The 17,069-nt window shown below is 35.3% G+C and overlaps 1 protein-coding gene across 1 annotated transcript in view; it reads right to left on the minus strand.

The window, feature by feature from the left end:
- Positions 1 to 17,069, minus strand: part of TDRD3 (tudor domain containing 3) — a 99,707-nt gene that overhangs the window by 9,248 nt on the left and 73,390 nt on the right. Inside the window, exons 11-12 of the mRNA XM_065652874.1 lie at positions 15,888 to 16,726; positions 13,903 to 14,028 (exon numbers count right to left, since the gene is read on the minus strand). Coding sequence (XP_065508946.1) covers positions 13,903 to 14,028; positions 15,888 to 16,726 — 965 coding nt within the window. The remainder of the gene's footprint in view (positions 1 to 13,902; positions 14,029 to 15,887; positions 16,727 to 17,069) is intronic.

Consider the following 17,069-nt stretch of genomic DNA (forward strand, 5'->3'; position numbering starts at 1 on the left):
AGATTTAATGCCTCTTTGCAGTGCCCACTACGCTCACAACAGCTGTCTCCTGCTGTTAGCACACCAAGTGATCTCATTTTGCTGCTTAAATTCCTTTCTTAAAACTTGCTTCTTTTGCCTAATCATCCAGTCTTGACCTCCTTCAGTACTTTAATCTTTGATTTTTGCAGTTTCTTCTTACCTCTGCCTGTATCAATTGAAAATAGACTGTAAGATTTTCCAGACATCAAAGACACAACAAAAAAACAAACAGAAAATCCCACCACGCTATGGCCGTATTGAAAAAAATTCACAAGTTTCCTAGGAAAAGCTAAACTTAAATGGTTAAATTGCAATATATAACACACCATATATTCATAAAGAAAAAAATTATTCGCTAAAGTGTCTACAGTATTCCCTTAAGCCAGCACTCTTCAATGTCTTTATAAATGACTTAGACTCAGGACTTGAGGGATTGCGTAGTAAGTTTGCTGATGACACAAAATTGGGAGGAGCTGTTGACACTCTTGAGGTCAGAGAGGCCCTGCAGAGGGATCTGGACAAATTGGAGAACTGGGCAATCATCAACCGCATGAAGTTCAACAAGGGAAAGTGCCGGATTTTGCACCTGCGACACAGCAACCCTGGCTGTACATACAGACTGGGGGACAAGATGCTGGAGAGCAGCTCTGCAGAGAGGGATCTGGGGGTTCTGGTTGACGGCAAGCTGAACATGAGCCAACAGTGTGCCCTGGCAGCCAAGAGGGCAACCGTGTCCTGGGTGCATCCAGCACAGCATTGCCGGCTGGGCAAGGGAGGTGATTGTCCCGCTCTGCTCTGGTGCGGCCTCACCTGGAGCACTGTGTGCAGGTCTGGGCGCCACAGGATAAAAAGGATATAAAGCTACTGGAGAGTGTCCAGAAGATGGTCACAAAGATGGTGAAGCCGTATGAGGAGCAGATAAAGTCACTTGGTTCATTTAGCCTGGAGAAGAGGAGACTAAGGAGAGACCTCATCATGGTCTACAGCTTCCTCACAAGGGGAGGAGGAGGGGCAGGTGCTGATCTCTTCTCTTTAGTGACCAATGACAGAACCTGAGGGAATGGCAGGAAGATGTGCAAGGGGAGGTTTAGGTTGGACATTAGGAAAAGGTTCTTCCCTCAGAGGGTGGTGGAGCACTGGAACAGGCTCCCCAGGGAGGTGTCACAGCCCGAAGCCTGACAGTGTTCGAGACTGGACAACAGCCTCAGACACATGGTGTGAACTGTGGGGTTGTCATATGCAGGGACAGGAGTTGGACTCCATGATCCTTGTGGGTCCCTTCCAATTCAGGACATTCTATGATTCTACTTTATCTGAATACTGGATTCTTAGAACCCCATGACAACTAAGAAAGAAAATGGTATTTGATGAAAAAATAGGGGTTTTTTCATCCAATAAGAGAACAAGTTTTAAGTTATACAATCTTAGACCAGCTTTAGGGCATAATTTCAAAAATTCCTATCAAATGAGGTGTGAAAGTTCAAGTAAAAGAGAAATTACCACTAATGTAGATTTTTTAAGTATCCTAACCAAGCACTGACTTTGTGAGAAGAACACTTCTGAAGTGTCTATTACAGAATAATTCAACATATTTGCTCTTCATCAATTTTCTTCGCAAGTTATGCTTGTTACTTAAAATATCAGTTCCTCTCACAAAGTAATCTCTGTGAGCCTGCAGATACTCACAGTTTTTTCACAGTACAGAACACATCTATATTAGACTTGGCCTATGGCCATACAAATTTCTGAGATAAATTATAAGTGAGAACAGCAAGTGAGATTTGAGGTTATACTGCTAGACCTGCATAGAGCTGACTCTTCACTGCTGTCAGATAATTAATATGAACTTTTAGCCCTAATAATGTGCCTTTAAAAGAGTCAGGGTAGCATTACACATTTTTAGAAACATGTACTTTAGGTATGCTCACACATGTCATGTAAGACATTGCAGTAATGTATCACTGATGACTGAAATTGCACATAACTAATTGTAAGGATACGGCTGTATTTAAATAAAAAAAAGGTTATTTTATTTTAAAAGTTATAACACAGCAATTGCATGCTAAAGTTTTTTAATTTAACTTTCTAATATACCATTTTAGAATGTTAACAGTAAGATACACAATTACTATTGTTACTTAACTCTTGCCTGGATATTTTGAAGTGTATCATCACTCTACAATTAAATATTTTATAAGCAAAATAAGTAAGTAAAGGAATCAACTATGTGATACCCTTAAATTTACAGCCTCATTCTGACATGGCTGTAGTGCCATGGAGAGTTGCATCACAGTAATGTCTGACTACTGTTCAAACTCTCTTCACTTCTCTTCTCCTGCACCTTTTTCATCACTTATCTTTCCACTTTTCCTTTCTTGCTCAGGTGTACACAGTTGTAAACCTGTAACTAATGCAGGTTCCAAAGGCAGGATGGTCAGGATTAGGGAGGACAAACTGCTTCCCTCCCTCAGAGCTGACCCCTGCTCATCAGCTCAGTCCATGAAATCACACTTCTAGTCACTCATCAGAAATTCTTTTCCCATTAAAATAATCTTATGGAACGTGCAATTAGCCCCGCTCTTATTCAAATGTCATGGGTGTGTGAAACAGATCTTGACATTTTAAGTACTTAATTAAGAGCAATTAAAAGTATCTCTGAGGAGGATAATGACTTATGAGCTGAAGTGGAACTTACACCTTTCTTAGCACAGTGTGTGTTTGTGTTCACACTTGTCAGAGAGAACGGTCCCAAAGTTACTTTTTCATTGTTATGTTAACCCCCACTATCATCCATGTCTCTCAAATGCAGAATCACTTTTACAGTGCAAAGGTCATTGGTTCTATGTTTTATGGTTTAATTCTCTTAGTAAACATGATTTGCTCCAATTTTTTAAAACTTAAACAGTATTAGAGTTTTTAAATTTAAGATAATTGAGATAGATTGTATGCAAATTTAGAACTTCAAATAGGTTGTCCAGACTTCGAATTAACTTTATATTATCCTAAAGACCAAAACCATTAACTTCTAATGAAACTGGTAATTTTACATGGAACTTGTGAATATAAAGTGAGAGAAAGGCTAAGACAATTCAAAAATAAAGAACCAGATATTTCTTCACTGTTGAATCACAAATGAAAGGAAAAAATTCACAGGACATATGAAAGGCCATACACCTTTTCCTAACTTGCAAAACCAGAATAAGGTACATTCTTTCTTTCATACGTCCCCACTGCCTCTGTCTTTCTCCTTAAACATATTTCTAGGTATCCCAATATATTTTACTGAGGGGACAAAGAGCGAGCTGAAATAACCACTTTTATCTTCTGTATTGGATGAGAATTTTTTTTATATTTAGACTATCTCCGGACAAGTGTACAGAAAACCTACTGAACACCAAGACTACATCTTTAAGTTATTCAAATAAATGCAAATCAAAAAAATCCAAAGATACAGAGAAAATATTTACATGTGCTTTTTCAAATTTTTCTCTCACCCATTGAGAAAATACTGGTTTAGTGTTGACCCCTGGATATAACCAAGTTGTGAACTACGGGATACTTAATCAACAGACTAACCAGGATTTATTGTAATGTATGGAAACAGTTGCATTGTTCTAAAACAAGCAAACAAACAAAATAGGAAGAAAATGAAAAGATCACACACACTGGAAATGTTTGGCCTTATTGTCTAAATGGATGTTTTTAAAAACAATAGACTTTTATCCTGAACTAGTAAAAATCTGTACGGTTTGCTCAAAAAAAAAATATTTTAATTTTAAGGTAAATCTTATCAAGAACTTTTAATTCAAGCTAATTTAAAATTTCTTCTAATAGTACAATGCCTGAGGAAATTTGACTTGGGTCACTTCCAATAGGGAAGCTCATCTCCATCAGCAGTAGGGACTACAGGGGACTTCAAAGATATTTCTTGATGACTGCATTGATACATTGGCATTATTTTCTGTCTGCAAGGATATGGAGGATAAACAACTGTACAGGATTTATAGAGTATACACATTCTTCTCTCACTTGAAAGTCATGACCTCATAAGCATCAAGCTACATATGGGACATTACAAGCATTAGATAACTAGTACAGATGACACATGTATATGAACATGCATACACTACATGTATCGTACTCCATGTTTAACACTGATTTGACTTTTACATCAAAACCATCAATAGCTTTGCTGAAGTTAATAGCTTCAGCTTTACTACAGTAGAATATTATATTATAAAATATAAGACAGTGGTGAACAGAAATAGCAGTATTATGGAAATTACTGATTTTCTGCAAAAATCTTAACATCACTTAAATTGTCTTTAAAGGGATACAAGTGGCTCGCTATACGGTACTGTATGATTTACTAAAACCCCCCCAAGACTTTGAACTGCAACTACACAATTACTATTTGTTGCCATTCTACAGATAGCCAGAGTAATTCCTATCGATTTATATAATGTTTTAACCTACTATACTAGAGCCATCTTTCTCTCTTCTACTGTTTCTCAAACTGTAAGAGATTTTGATGTACTATATGAATAAAACACTACATTCTACATTCAAGCTCTGTACAAAGCCTTTTATGCAGAGAATTTCAGCTAATAGTTTCCTTAATGCAGGAGTAGTTAAATTCAAAAATTACTGACAGTTCATTAAAATAAACTTGCTATATTGCCATTTTAAAAACAAAAAAAAACCCCAAAAATATACACTTAGAAAAAGGAATTGATCCTTATGAGAGCAGGTTTTTGTCTTCACTGAACACGCATTGGCCACGAGTTAAGTATGTTCCTAACTATGGTACGTAAAACTAGGTGGCATGTAGCTACGTCATAAAAGTTGTTGCTTTTTCATTTTCAAAATAAAAATTTCAAGATGACTCTTCCCTGAAGCAGTCTTTGCTTTAGCATCAGAAATAAAATAATAACAGTAAATCTTTTCTGTTGACTTTCACTAACCAAACCAAACATCGGATGTCAAATAATTTTACATTTTCTTGGCCAGTTTTTGTAAAATTATACAAAGCATTCTTCAGGGCCAGCAATTTAACAACTAAGGCCTTAATACACACTAAGATACTGAATTTATAATGTTCCAGTAATCCTGAAAAAAAATTGATATACACTATTAACATTTTAATTAACTCATTTTTCCTTTGCTGAAAAATATAAGCTGTGACAAAAGCAGCTGAACTTTAAACACAGCTAATTTTTAAGTTATTCTATCAAGGCAATATATGTCTTGAGTTCTGAGTGAACCAATAAACATTAGACAACAAATGAGAGAAAAATTGTAGATTCTTCAGAAATAAAATCAAGAAATAGAAAATAGATGAATAGACAAGGAAAAGAATTCCATACTTAAATCTGAGACTGCTAAAAGCAACGTAAAAGTTAACCTGGAATCAGACATATCTCTGTACTTCATTGCTTGCCTTCAATTTTGAAAACAAAGCATTCACTTATTTTCTATAGACTACATTCCATTTCCATAAAACTAGGGTAATGTAAACCTGGGGCATGATTATCCCACAGACATTCTGCAAGCTTATCTCTTCCCCTTAAGGATATAGCACAGGTTATTCATACTTGCAGTCATTCCCCATGCCACATATTAAAATAAATGTGCAACTCTTCTTGTGAGGTTTGTGCTTGAAACAAACATTCCCTCCTGCACGTTGTCACCATGTTCTTAATACAGAAAAACGTAATGAATTTTAAAACTTCTAAGGAAGTTAGTAATATTTAAGCTATTCGCACCATATCACACCAATGAAACAGAAATACCAACTTCTACTTGTAAAAGCTTCTCCACAGAGTAGTACCAATATCAAACTATAAATGCTTAAATGTTTATTTTTAATAATTTCTAAAAGAAAAGTGCATATAATGAAGCGAGATCTATATAAATAACACGCAACCAGCACATATCGAGTTTTCTGAGTTCAGCAAGAAAAAAAGCCCCAAACTGAAAGTAGAAATGTTTTCAACAAAACACATAAAGGCCACAAGGAGTAATGTTACTATAAGGAGTCATTGTGCTACGTTTTGGAAAACAGCATCTAATTAAGGTTCCATCTCCATCCCTCCCCCATTTCCAACTCTTAGACCTCTGCTCTTCCCAACTTTATTTATTTAAAAACAAACAATTTCCTCACAAGCAAACGAAAAAAAAAAAACACCAAAAAAAATCCCCTACACACACACAAAAAAACCCAAAAACCCAAACAAAAACAAACAAAAAAAACCCACAAACAAAAAGAAAACATTCATCCAGTTTTTCACATCAAGTTGAATTAAGACCTCTGGAAAGGTCTTGGCTTACATAGGTAATACAGACACAGTCCTAAACATATGCCCAAAAGGAATACTTGCACAGGCTTGGGGAAAAAACTTGAGCTTTCATTTTCCTTGCACTAAGCACACTTGCAAGTAAAACCATACAACATCCATATGGGGAGAAAAAAGTATTTGCTGTATTGCTGGTCTTAATTTAGTATGTAATCAGAAAATTCTGCCACAAAAAAATTCAGAAAGAAAACACTAAGTGATAGTATGAGAAATTATCTAATGCTTTGCTGTTAGGGCATGAAACTATTATCAAAACCTAAACAGGGAAGCAGTGAGTTTTGGTGACATTTTAGCTGAAATCGAATGCTGTGTGCACACACCCATGACAAGATTTGGCACACAAATCCCCAACATCAAACACACACGTCTATCCAGTAAACAAACGTCTGTGATTTTACTTGTGAATGACCAACTGCACACAAAAAAAATTTGAAAGTAAAACATGGCAAAATGTATTTAAGTAAATATACAGAAAAATTTTAAATGAACAAATTTAACCCAACTCCTAATTAAAGAAAAAACAAACCAAAACTGCTTACAGGTGATGCAGGGACACAACTTAAGAAAGTCCTGAAAGTGAAACTGCCCATGAAGCTACTCAGAATAGTCCCATAAAAAAAGAGAGTATCTTAACTTGGAAGTCAGGACCTCTACATAACATATGCTGTATGCTTACATTTTGAAATAAAATATGCTGAATTGCACCTATTTTAAAATTATTAACCTTTACAATTATTAACTACTTTAGAAAAGTAAATAGACCATGTTATGCTGCAAGTTCTACAAGATCAAAAAATTATGATGGGCAAAAAACACTTATACACATCAGGAACCTTTTTAACTGCTACAGGATACAACAGAGCTCTAAAACCTAACCTTTAACAAATTTTTTTGTCTACACATAATTAGTCAATAAATTAGGACCAAATTTAAAAAAAAAAAAAAACAACAAACCAAAACATACAACAAAAAAGACACTTTCCCATGTGTAAGAAAAGCAAAAGCGCTACATAATAACCCTCCATACACCAATTTACTCATGTTCACAGTATTTCCTTTCCCTCTTTGATATGGAGTACATTAAATAACACGTCTATTCAACATGTACTGTATACAGTAAGAGGAAGTAAGATCTGGAATCATTTGTCTGCAATACCAAGCCAAGTATCTCTTCCCTAGAAAGCAATCAGTCAGGAATATTACACCAATTCCCCCAGTTTCCTTTTTAATTAAAACCCTTTGAATTAATCTATTAAATCTGAACAAACTCAGAACACTGAAACATGAAGGAGACAGGGAAATTGGAAGAGAAATCATATAATCATTTTGGTTGGAAGAGACTCGAGATCATTGAGTCCAACCATAACCTAACTCCAGCACTAAACCATGTTCCTAAGAATCTCAGCTGTTCGCCTTTTAAACACCTCCAGGCATGGTGACAATAGCAATGGTGGGAATATTCCAGACGTTTTTACACAAACTTCTTTCACATGTTCAGCCTTGACGCAGACAATACAGAGAAATCTGAGCATTAAATCCTTTAGAAGTCTCAAAAGAAGAATCTGAAGAACTTCCATCACAAGACAACAGGATTAAAACCAATACCTAAACCAGAGTGCACTATGCCATCTCAAAATTGCAAGCCACTGTAGGTAGAGGAAGGTGTTTACTGAAGAACAGTTTATCTCAAAATAAACAACATAAGGAGCCCATACACAGCCTCCAAACAATGAATCATCTTCATACGCAATTACATTTAATAACAAGGGGCGGGGTGGGGGGGGAAGAGATGAACAGTGTAATGCTCCAAGTATCCTGCTTTAACTGTCACGACTTTTTTCAATAACTACAAAAACTCCAAGAAAAACGTGTCCTCAATTTGATTTGTACAGCTGGCAATAATTTGCAATGATATTTCATAGTCTGATGAACATGAAATGCTCAAGTGGAAGACTCAAAACATATTTTGCAATGCCTAATGATACAGACAGAAAATTGAAAGCCATTGTTTTATGCCTACTTAGTCTAAATTACCTCCTCTCAACTGAAATTTGCCTGCTTTTGGTTTATTAAAACATAAAATGCAGTTCCTTAACCACCTTTAAATGACAGTTATTACATTTCAGCTAAGGGCCGGTAAGTTTCAGAGGAACAGTTAACTCAAGCTGTGATCATCTCTCTATATTCAAACATGGATACACCAACTTAATGTCTGAAAAACTATGTAGGTTCTCAGAGAACAGAGGCGCTAAAGAAAAGTACTTAGTAGTAGTTTACCAGGATAAATGCTTTCCACAACAGTTGTCTCTAAATACTGCCTCTTAAAAGGTGGCTTGGGAAATAAATAAATTACATAAAGGGTTATCCTGACAGAACCTGAAGGTTAATTTTGTGTAAAGGCACGTGTGACGACACTCTGCAAAAGAAGTGATGGAATTTAAGGTAACATTTCCAGTAAATAGAAAAGTCTCTGATAAGAAAAAAATAATAATAAAATAAATTTTTTTAAAAAAAAAGGTTTAGGATAGACTATGAAAAATAATCTTTCAGCCTGGCAGGACCAAGGCAACTGAAATCACCACAAATTGGTGAGATGGAAAATGAGTCACATACCAAAAAAATAACTGCTTAAATCTGAAGTGTTTTAATAAAGCAGGAAGATAGCCTTTTGTGGAAACTAAATCCACACTAGTAACTTTTATATTTAAATTAATTAGTAAATATGCGCCACCACTCAGGAAGAAGAGTAGTCCAAAATACTCAGCATTCATTTAATTCATTTAGTCAATGAGTAATTATGAACCGTAAAATTATTCTAGAGATTTTCCCAATTGTACAGAAGCCAAAGAATGAAATATATCAAATTCTTATCTGATGAAACTATTTAGGGACATTTTTTCCTACAGTAATCTTAGAACTGATTAGGTAGACTGTACAATTCTCTTTAAACAGCACTGTTTTCAGTATAGTCAGCGAGTACAAAACTAGATCTAACCAAGACAGGTTTACCTACTGCACTTACTTAATTGTTCAATGGGAAAGACTTCTCACTTGACACACAACACAAAAAGACCATAGTGTGATGCCCAGGCAGTCTAAGCCATAGAGCTGTAAAAAAATGGCATCCAATCCTTCAAGTAAGTATCTGCCTGTCTTGAATCAAGACACTGGAATGGGTTCAAAACTTCCATAAAACAGAGAGGCAAAAGTCTTCTTTAGTTTAAAGAGTCAGCCGTAAGCCTTTACTGTTTAGTGGTTTTCAATGTTGCTCTTCACAATGCTGGAGAGAGGTTTGAACACCTTCAGAACACTCACAGGAGTTTCCTTCTTTACTTACCTGAAACAGGGGGCAGGTATAAGAAAGCCCTGAATTATAGTTTGATTTAAGATAATTCAACACCTGCAGAAGCTCTTAGAGCTCTGTGAGGTATGAGCCATAACATCACCAAATTTGAGCTCTCAAATGTCTGCCGGCATGAATTAATTGTAATCCAAGACCCTTTGCTATTTTCTTTCCTCAGCTCATTCTTTACTGGAGGAACAAGTTGAGGAAAGCTGCCAAGTGGATTTTCAGTCTCCACGGAACACAACAGATTATAGAAAAACTAAGATTATAGAAACCTTAATAATAATTTTTGCCTTCTTACGTTTCTAGGCAGAAATACACTGCAAGATACAGGAAGAGCTAAACTACAAGCTTCACTTCATAATTACTATTTTTAAGTGAATTACTCTAAGCAAAAAGTTCGTGTGAATTCTAGCTGGTTTTGAGAGCAATCAGAACGAGGTCGTAGCATATGCAGTTGGGAAAATTACAATCTTTATTTCCTTCATGTAATAATAGAAAACAAAAAAAAAAGAAAAACGGTAATAGTAGTGTAAATGGTGGAACAAGGCCTAGCACATGACTAAGGAAATGTAGAACAGAAAAGGGAAAGCAAGAACTTGGCTTTGGGGGAAAACGTCACAAGATAAGCACTTAGGCTACACGTTTTCATAATTTATTAAGGAAAGAAAATCCTACAAGTTAGAGAATAAAATTAAGGCTTAAAGTTTAAAGTATTATCTTGACTTTATTTTTTTTTTTTTTTTTACCGCAGAACAAACTACTGAGTCAGGAAGGCCCTTAACGTTCCATGCTTTTTAGTTATTATAATCTCACATATTTTACGAAAAAAAGCAAGCAGTTCTTATTTCTACAATGGCTTTTCAGTGAATTTTTTCATTGGGATTATAATATTTTCATTAAATGATCCCTGCTACATTGAGGGACATAGAAGGATATAGTATTGTAGTGTTACATATAGGATACTTAGAAGAACTCTAAACCAGTGGAATCCAAATGTAATGTCATTATTAAAAAAACTTATGAATTGCACACCTAAGACATATTTTGAAAGCACTAAGAAAAGACAATTTTAGTGTTCTTACATATCTTTATATGTGTATTGTATGTGATTATTAAAAAATCCCCAGTAGCTTTTTTATTTACCTTATGTAAAACACAGCTTTATTTTCTATACTTCTAGCCATCAGAAAGATAAATAGCAGTGTTGGGTGTCAGAGGGACTGAAAACTTACAAGGACTCAGGGCAAACTGGGTGATGGACAGTATACAATCAATTATCAAGGAGTCTAAGTTCATCTAGTAACACTTTTTCCATTAAAGTGGAAAGCACAGTATATCTTGAGAACATCAGGCAGATTTGATCTACAGTTAAGGAAAACAAACACACACAAACAAACAAAACAAAAACAAACCAAAAAAACCACACAGCAAATGAAAAACACCAAACCCACACAAGCTCAAGCAATGCAGTGTGGTTCAGCATAAGAAAGTCAGCAGGAACAGAGAGCAGAATGTTAACCAGCAGGGGGTGAAGAGAAAATGAAATTATATTAAACCTACTAACAATGTTTATAAGTTTCATTAATTAACTATTTTTTTATAATTATAAAGGTTGCTAGAAGTAGACCAGAAGCTCAGGTGGTTAAACAATAGGTCATGTCATCAAATTAAGGTCACTGTGATATCTTGGCTGTTTTTTCAAGTGACTAGTTGAACAGCTTATTACTTTGCCTTTTTTTTTTTTCCCCTCCTCCCAGTGGTATACTTTCACGAGTTTATAATAGTTGGAAAAATATTAAATTCAACACATGAGTTACCATAAAGTGTGCTAGAGAAAACAGTAAAGAATAATCAGTTCTAACACATAGACTAAATTTATGCCTTCAAGTCAATTCACTAAATCTTTTCTTAATATAAACAACTCTTTCAAACAGGAGTCTGAAAAACTGGCAATATTAGGACATCAGAGCTCACATACAGTATATTTCTACATTAGTAACAAGTCTTCCCTACAGGGAGATAGGAAAGACCTAGCTATCTGGAAGATACTTGGAAGGACTGAAATAAAACTCAGCATAAAACTTCTAATAAAACAAGTTCACTGTTGCCGATAACATCGATCAATGAAAGAAAAGTAATTACTGAAGTCAGTTTAAAATCTGTTTTGTTCTCTTGTGAAGAGGAAATACCACAAAGTTACTTAAATCTTATGACAAAGAATTAAGTATTAAGCAGCATGAAAACTTGAATTTGCATTTCTGTGTGCTATCTAGATTTGTACGTTAATATGAACACTGAGACAAAGAAAAGTGACCAACAGTGTTCAGCTTAAAAGACAAACCTGGGGATGAGAGCGTGACTCCAGTGGGTGACTAAGAACTGCAAGTGCACAACGAGGACTAAAGTTAGCATCCAAACACAAAAAAGTGAAAGCAATGTGCTCATCAACTTTCTCCTGCAAAAATCCTAGAGCTGTGAGGGCCTTTTACCAACAAAATAGTAAAACGTCAGAAAGAAACCATTAAAACTTTGTTTACTGTGAAGATGTTGCTTGGCATTTATCTTACATAACTATAGCGATCTAAATTCAGTTGTTTGAATTTACGCTATTCACTTGGGTCCCTTGAGAGAAAAAAGAACCTTGAGAAAGGTATCTTTCATTTCTGAAGGGACTGAAAGATCCTTGTTAAATCCTTAATTCGCTCCAGTAACAACAGAGGAAGTCTCAATGACTTCATCAGGGTGCAGCATGATGTTAGGACTATGCTACTTCAGCGGCAGAATCCCCTCTCCATACACCGTCCCACCATCTTCTGTCAGATTTAACAAACTAACTCTGACATAATACAAATGAAACTGGAGGGGAAAACATGGTCCACCTCATTCAACTCATCCTGTGGCTACATGACTAACGATCCAATGTGGGAGGAGAAGAAACAGAAGGAACATTCGCTCAGAGAAAGTAAGGACCAATGCCTCAGTTTGGCACCTCACTACTAGATCAACTTAGTCTTAACACCAGCTCAAGTTCTTAGGCTGTGAGAACTAACTTTTAGAGGGTTACAGTCAAATAAAAGACACTCCCGAAGATTGTACTTATTTTGACCCTTTTTCTGGGTTAATAATCAGCCTCTTCTTCACACTTGATTACAATCATATGGTAAGAAATTAGCACCTTCCAGCTCAGCTATTGGAATAAAAAGAAGAGGGAGGAAAAAAAAAAAGGGTACATTTTCACAGAAACAGTATTGCATCAGCTGGGAAGAGCTTCAGATATCTTTTTAAGTACAGAAAGGTCATCTCAGAAGTCATAAGGGCATCTGAGAGCTACAGCAAGAACACATCAAAAGGCCACCAGCAGGAAACAGTATTTGACTGCTCAGCCTCTGCAACAGGAGTAATATGGCTACATAACCCCGAGGTAAGAAATTAAAATAAGCACAGTCAACTAATCATTAAGGAATCAACAGACAAATATGAATATTTTTTTGTGCAGCTTCTTTAGTAAAAGCAAATAGCAAAGAATTGCGCACTCCTGATATGTTAAAAACAAAAAAAAAAATCAAAATTTACCTCTATTTCCATGACATTCAGAAATAAAGCCTTCTGAAATTTCCAGCTTCCATAAGGCTATTACATTCTAAACCTCATAAAACAGATTTCAAGGCATACAACTCCACCACAATATTTGGCAAAGAAGAAATCATTGAAACAAGAATAAAATCAAGATACAAAATAAAGTGATACAGACGTCTATTTTTAGCCATACATACACACGTAGTAAAACCTTTAGAATATATATTTTAAAAGACTGTTTCCTAACCGTTACAGGACAACATACAATGTACATAAAATGAAACAAAACACTGTGTTTAATAGAGTACACAACAAGTTTTAGAGAGAAAATATGCATAAAACTGGCTGACAGGTCAATTATTCATTTTCAAACAATACAATTCAAATTTATTATACAGTAAGAATATCCCATGATAATACACTTCTATGAAGTTTCATATGGACAACTAAAAGATGAGATTTTGCTCCTGTATTTGCTTAACTGTTTTCTACACACGCAATTAGCAACCTTTGCATGAGTAGGCATTAATATCTGAAGGATCACATATTTTGTACAGACTATGCAGTTTATACTTTTTAATACAATTTGTTATCACATACCCATGTGTCTGCATGAACAGGCCTGATGTTGCTGAGAAGCACCTCTTCATAATTTCCATAATCACAGAATTTAACAACTGCAGTTGTCCCAGAAGAATGGAGAGCTTCGATTTCTGCACGGTAGAACTTAAAAGAGAAATTTTCAAAGGTCATAAAATACTACCTGAAATACTGCGAACAACTACCTTTTCATATATATGTGTATACATACATATTTAGCCTTAGTCAGTGTTATATTTAGTAAAAGATTTATACCAGATATTTAACTTCCACATGGTAGACTGCAAGGACACAGTAGAATGTATTTAGAATACTCATGGAGAAAATATGCAGCTTATTAAATTAGACTGCACATTTAAAAGGCTTGTTTTCATTTCTCTGAAGGCAGAACAAATTCTTCACTAATACAAATGCTGTTATATACAGAAAAGTGTTAGCGTAAGATGTTTTCTTAAAATACGCAGTGTCTATGAGCCATATACACTGTACATACTAATATATGCCTATTTTAAAACATAATAAAATATGGTAAAATATTATAAAACTGTCCCTTCAAAAAGTCCTTTTTTTAATCACAAAACTTGATTTTTTCACATTTATGTAAACACAGATCAGCTTTCTTGAAGGTATTCAACCACTTTTATGTTACTGAACACAAAGACATCACTACCTCCCAACATGGTTAAGCTAAGTATTGTGTTTTATCATTACATTTCAAAACTGCCCCAAATATGAGAAGCAGCATTTAAAAACACAATAACACTAAACCAAAACAACCTTCTAATGTGATGAATGCTTTTCAGATAAAAGTCTGGAATTACCTCATATCTACTTATTTAGCAAGTTTCATACTTTCCAGAATTTCAAAACCTCATCTCACCGTAATGCAAATGTGTCTCAAAACAGGAAGCAATTCCATAATATGCCACTATATTTCGCACTAATCCATTCACCCAAACTACATATTCTTATTTCAGAGAGTCAGCTTACTATATATTGCCACTACGAAAAGTTTTGCATGCCCTATATTTCAGACATACAAAAGAGAGAAAAATAAAGTCATGCTGCTGAGCTAACATTATCCTGTAAAAAGGACAAGAAAAAAACTTAAATACATAACAAACAATAACAAAAGACAGAAAATGGTGAGAATAAAACCTATTCAAAGAACAATACTATTTAAGGTAGTTCTCAGATTATCAGAAACTACCCGAGAAGAGTGACAGACACCTGAACAGATAATGACAAATCAAAGAAAATAGCCTAATTTTTTTTTTAGCAAAAGAGAAGATGAAAGCGAAGTGTCCTGCTGCAAGAGAAATCTTACTAATAGGACAAACAGCTGAAGAGGAAGTATTTAAACTTCTTAAAAAACTCAGTAAACCAAAACTATCATGCAGCATAACTAATTTGTTCCACAAATTCTTCAGTTAATAGTCTACTAGTGATAATAATAAACCAAGACTTTTGCCGTTTTCTTTCTCTGATGACTGAAATAAAAGTGTTTTAAACAGCCTGTTTGTCTAGACTCTGGTCCTCCCTTGTGCTAGTAAAGGTTGCATGCTGACTTATTCTAGAAAAAGGCATTACAGACAATTCCAGATAGCACAGCATCCTGCTTTTTATTTCTTAGAAAAGAAAATGGGCACCTAGAACGATATTTATCCTATAAAATTTTTGGCACTTAAGTCAAATAATTCAATTAGGAGCTTAGTCATCCTAAACTCCACCTAAATGAGAGGAAAAAAAAAAGAAGACGACCTTCAAGATGACTTAATTTAAGCACTTAAAGCTTCAGACAACAAATACAAGCAACATAGCTTATAAATTTTTAAAAAATAGAACAAGAAGATATCTAAGAAGCACACTAAATACCTACAAACAAAGACCCGTGCCTCTGTGCTAGCAGGCTAAATCTCCCACATGTATGTAAGAAAAAAATTAAAGGTACAATTTGAAGCATTTCTCATTTGGCAAAGGCATACCTTGTTGTCTTCCCAATAAAGAGCAAAACATTCGTCCCCTGGTCTCCAGCTTTTTCCATACTCCATGTGAATCGATGGTTCTAATATTTTCTCTGGTTTGATGGGCCCAGACCTCCTTTTGGGACCGGTGTTGTAATACAACATTTTATCATCAAAAGATGGGATTGTAGCAGGTCCTGATGATTTGATAGGTCCTACTCGTCTTCCTTTCTGATGATGCTCGGTATCTCCATTTGGTACAGTATTAAAATTATCAGTTCTACCAGGATTTTGGTAATCATTATGAACAGCAAAGTGTTGCTCACTTTTTACAAGAAAGGCTTCACTACTTATTGTTCGTGCCTTTCTATCACAGAAATTTTCAGAATTGTGTATTTGGTTTTCCCTTTTCCCACGTTTCTGGTTATTGTTGTCTGTAATATCTTGAGCAGCAGAGTTCTCCTTGAATTCTGTGAAAGACACCCCTTTTCCTACTCTGTTTTGCATATTGTTATCCCTTTTTTTGAAAGTAATATCACTCTGGTGAGTGGCTACGGGATAACCCAAATCCTTTGGCCTATCATTTCTAGGATAATGTCTGTCACTTTTATTTTTTTCATCTGTCCAGTGTTCCACAGAGCTGTGCCTTTCAGGACCTCTGTTTCTTGGTAACCCACCACTTTCCAAAGCCTGCCTTGCATTTTGAATATCCCTTTGAAAACGAGGGGGCTTCTCATTCCTTGGTTGCCTCATGTCGTTGCGAGACATGTGTCTTGAATGATTCTCTTTGATGCCATTCTGTTCCATATTTGTAACTTTGTGTTGTACTTGATGTGGTGGCTGAAATTGCAATTTTGGTTCTACAAAGAAAAAAAATTGCTTCAATTATTAACATATTTCATACAAACGTCTTTTAGAAATAGCGTCTCAGACCTTCACTGATAAAGCAACAGTATTATTTAGAAAAGTATGCAGTATTTCCCTCTGTGATGCAGAAATGGAAAGGTACACAGAAAAATTAGCAGAAACATTTGAACTGTAATTTCTAGTTATTGGAAAACATACACTCTTCTGGGATGTACTTGGAACCAAACCACCTACCAGTATGAGAAAAACTGGGCATAAATTTCCAGGAGGTTACTCATTTCTCCCTATGGACATCAGTAACTTACTCGAATAACAACCATTTAAGACAGAAAAACA

Source organism: Caloenas nicobarica, chromosome 1 (genome assembly GCF_036013445.1).
Source record: "Caloenas nicobarica isolate bCalNic1 chromosome 1, bCalNic1.hap1, whole genome shotgun sequence".
NCBI classification, from domain to species: domain Eukaryota; kingdom Metazoa; phylum Chordata; class Aves; order Columbiformes; family Columbidae; genus Caloenas; species Caloenas nicobarica.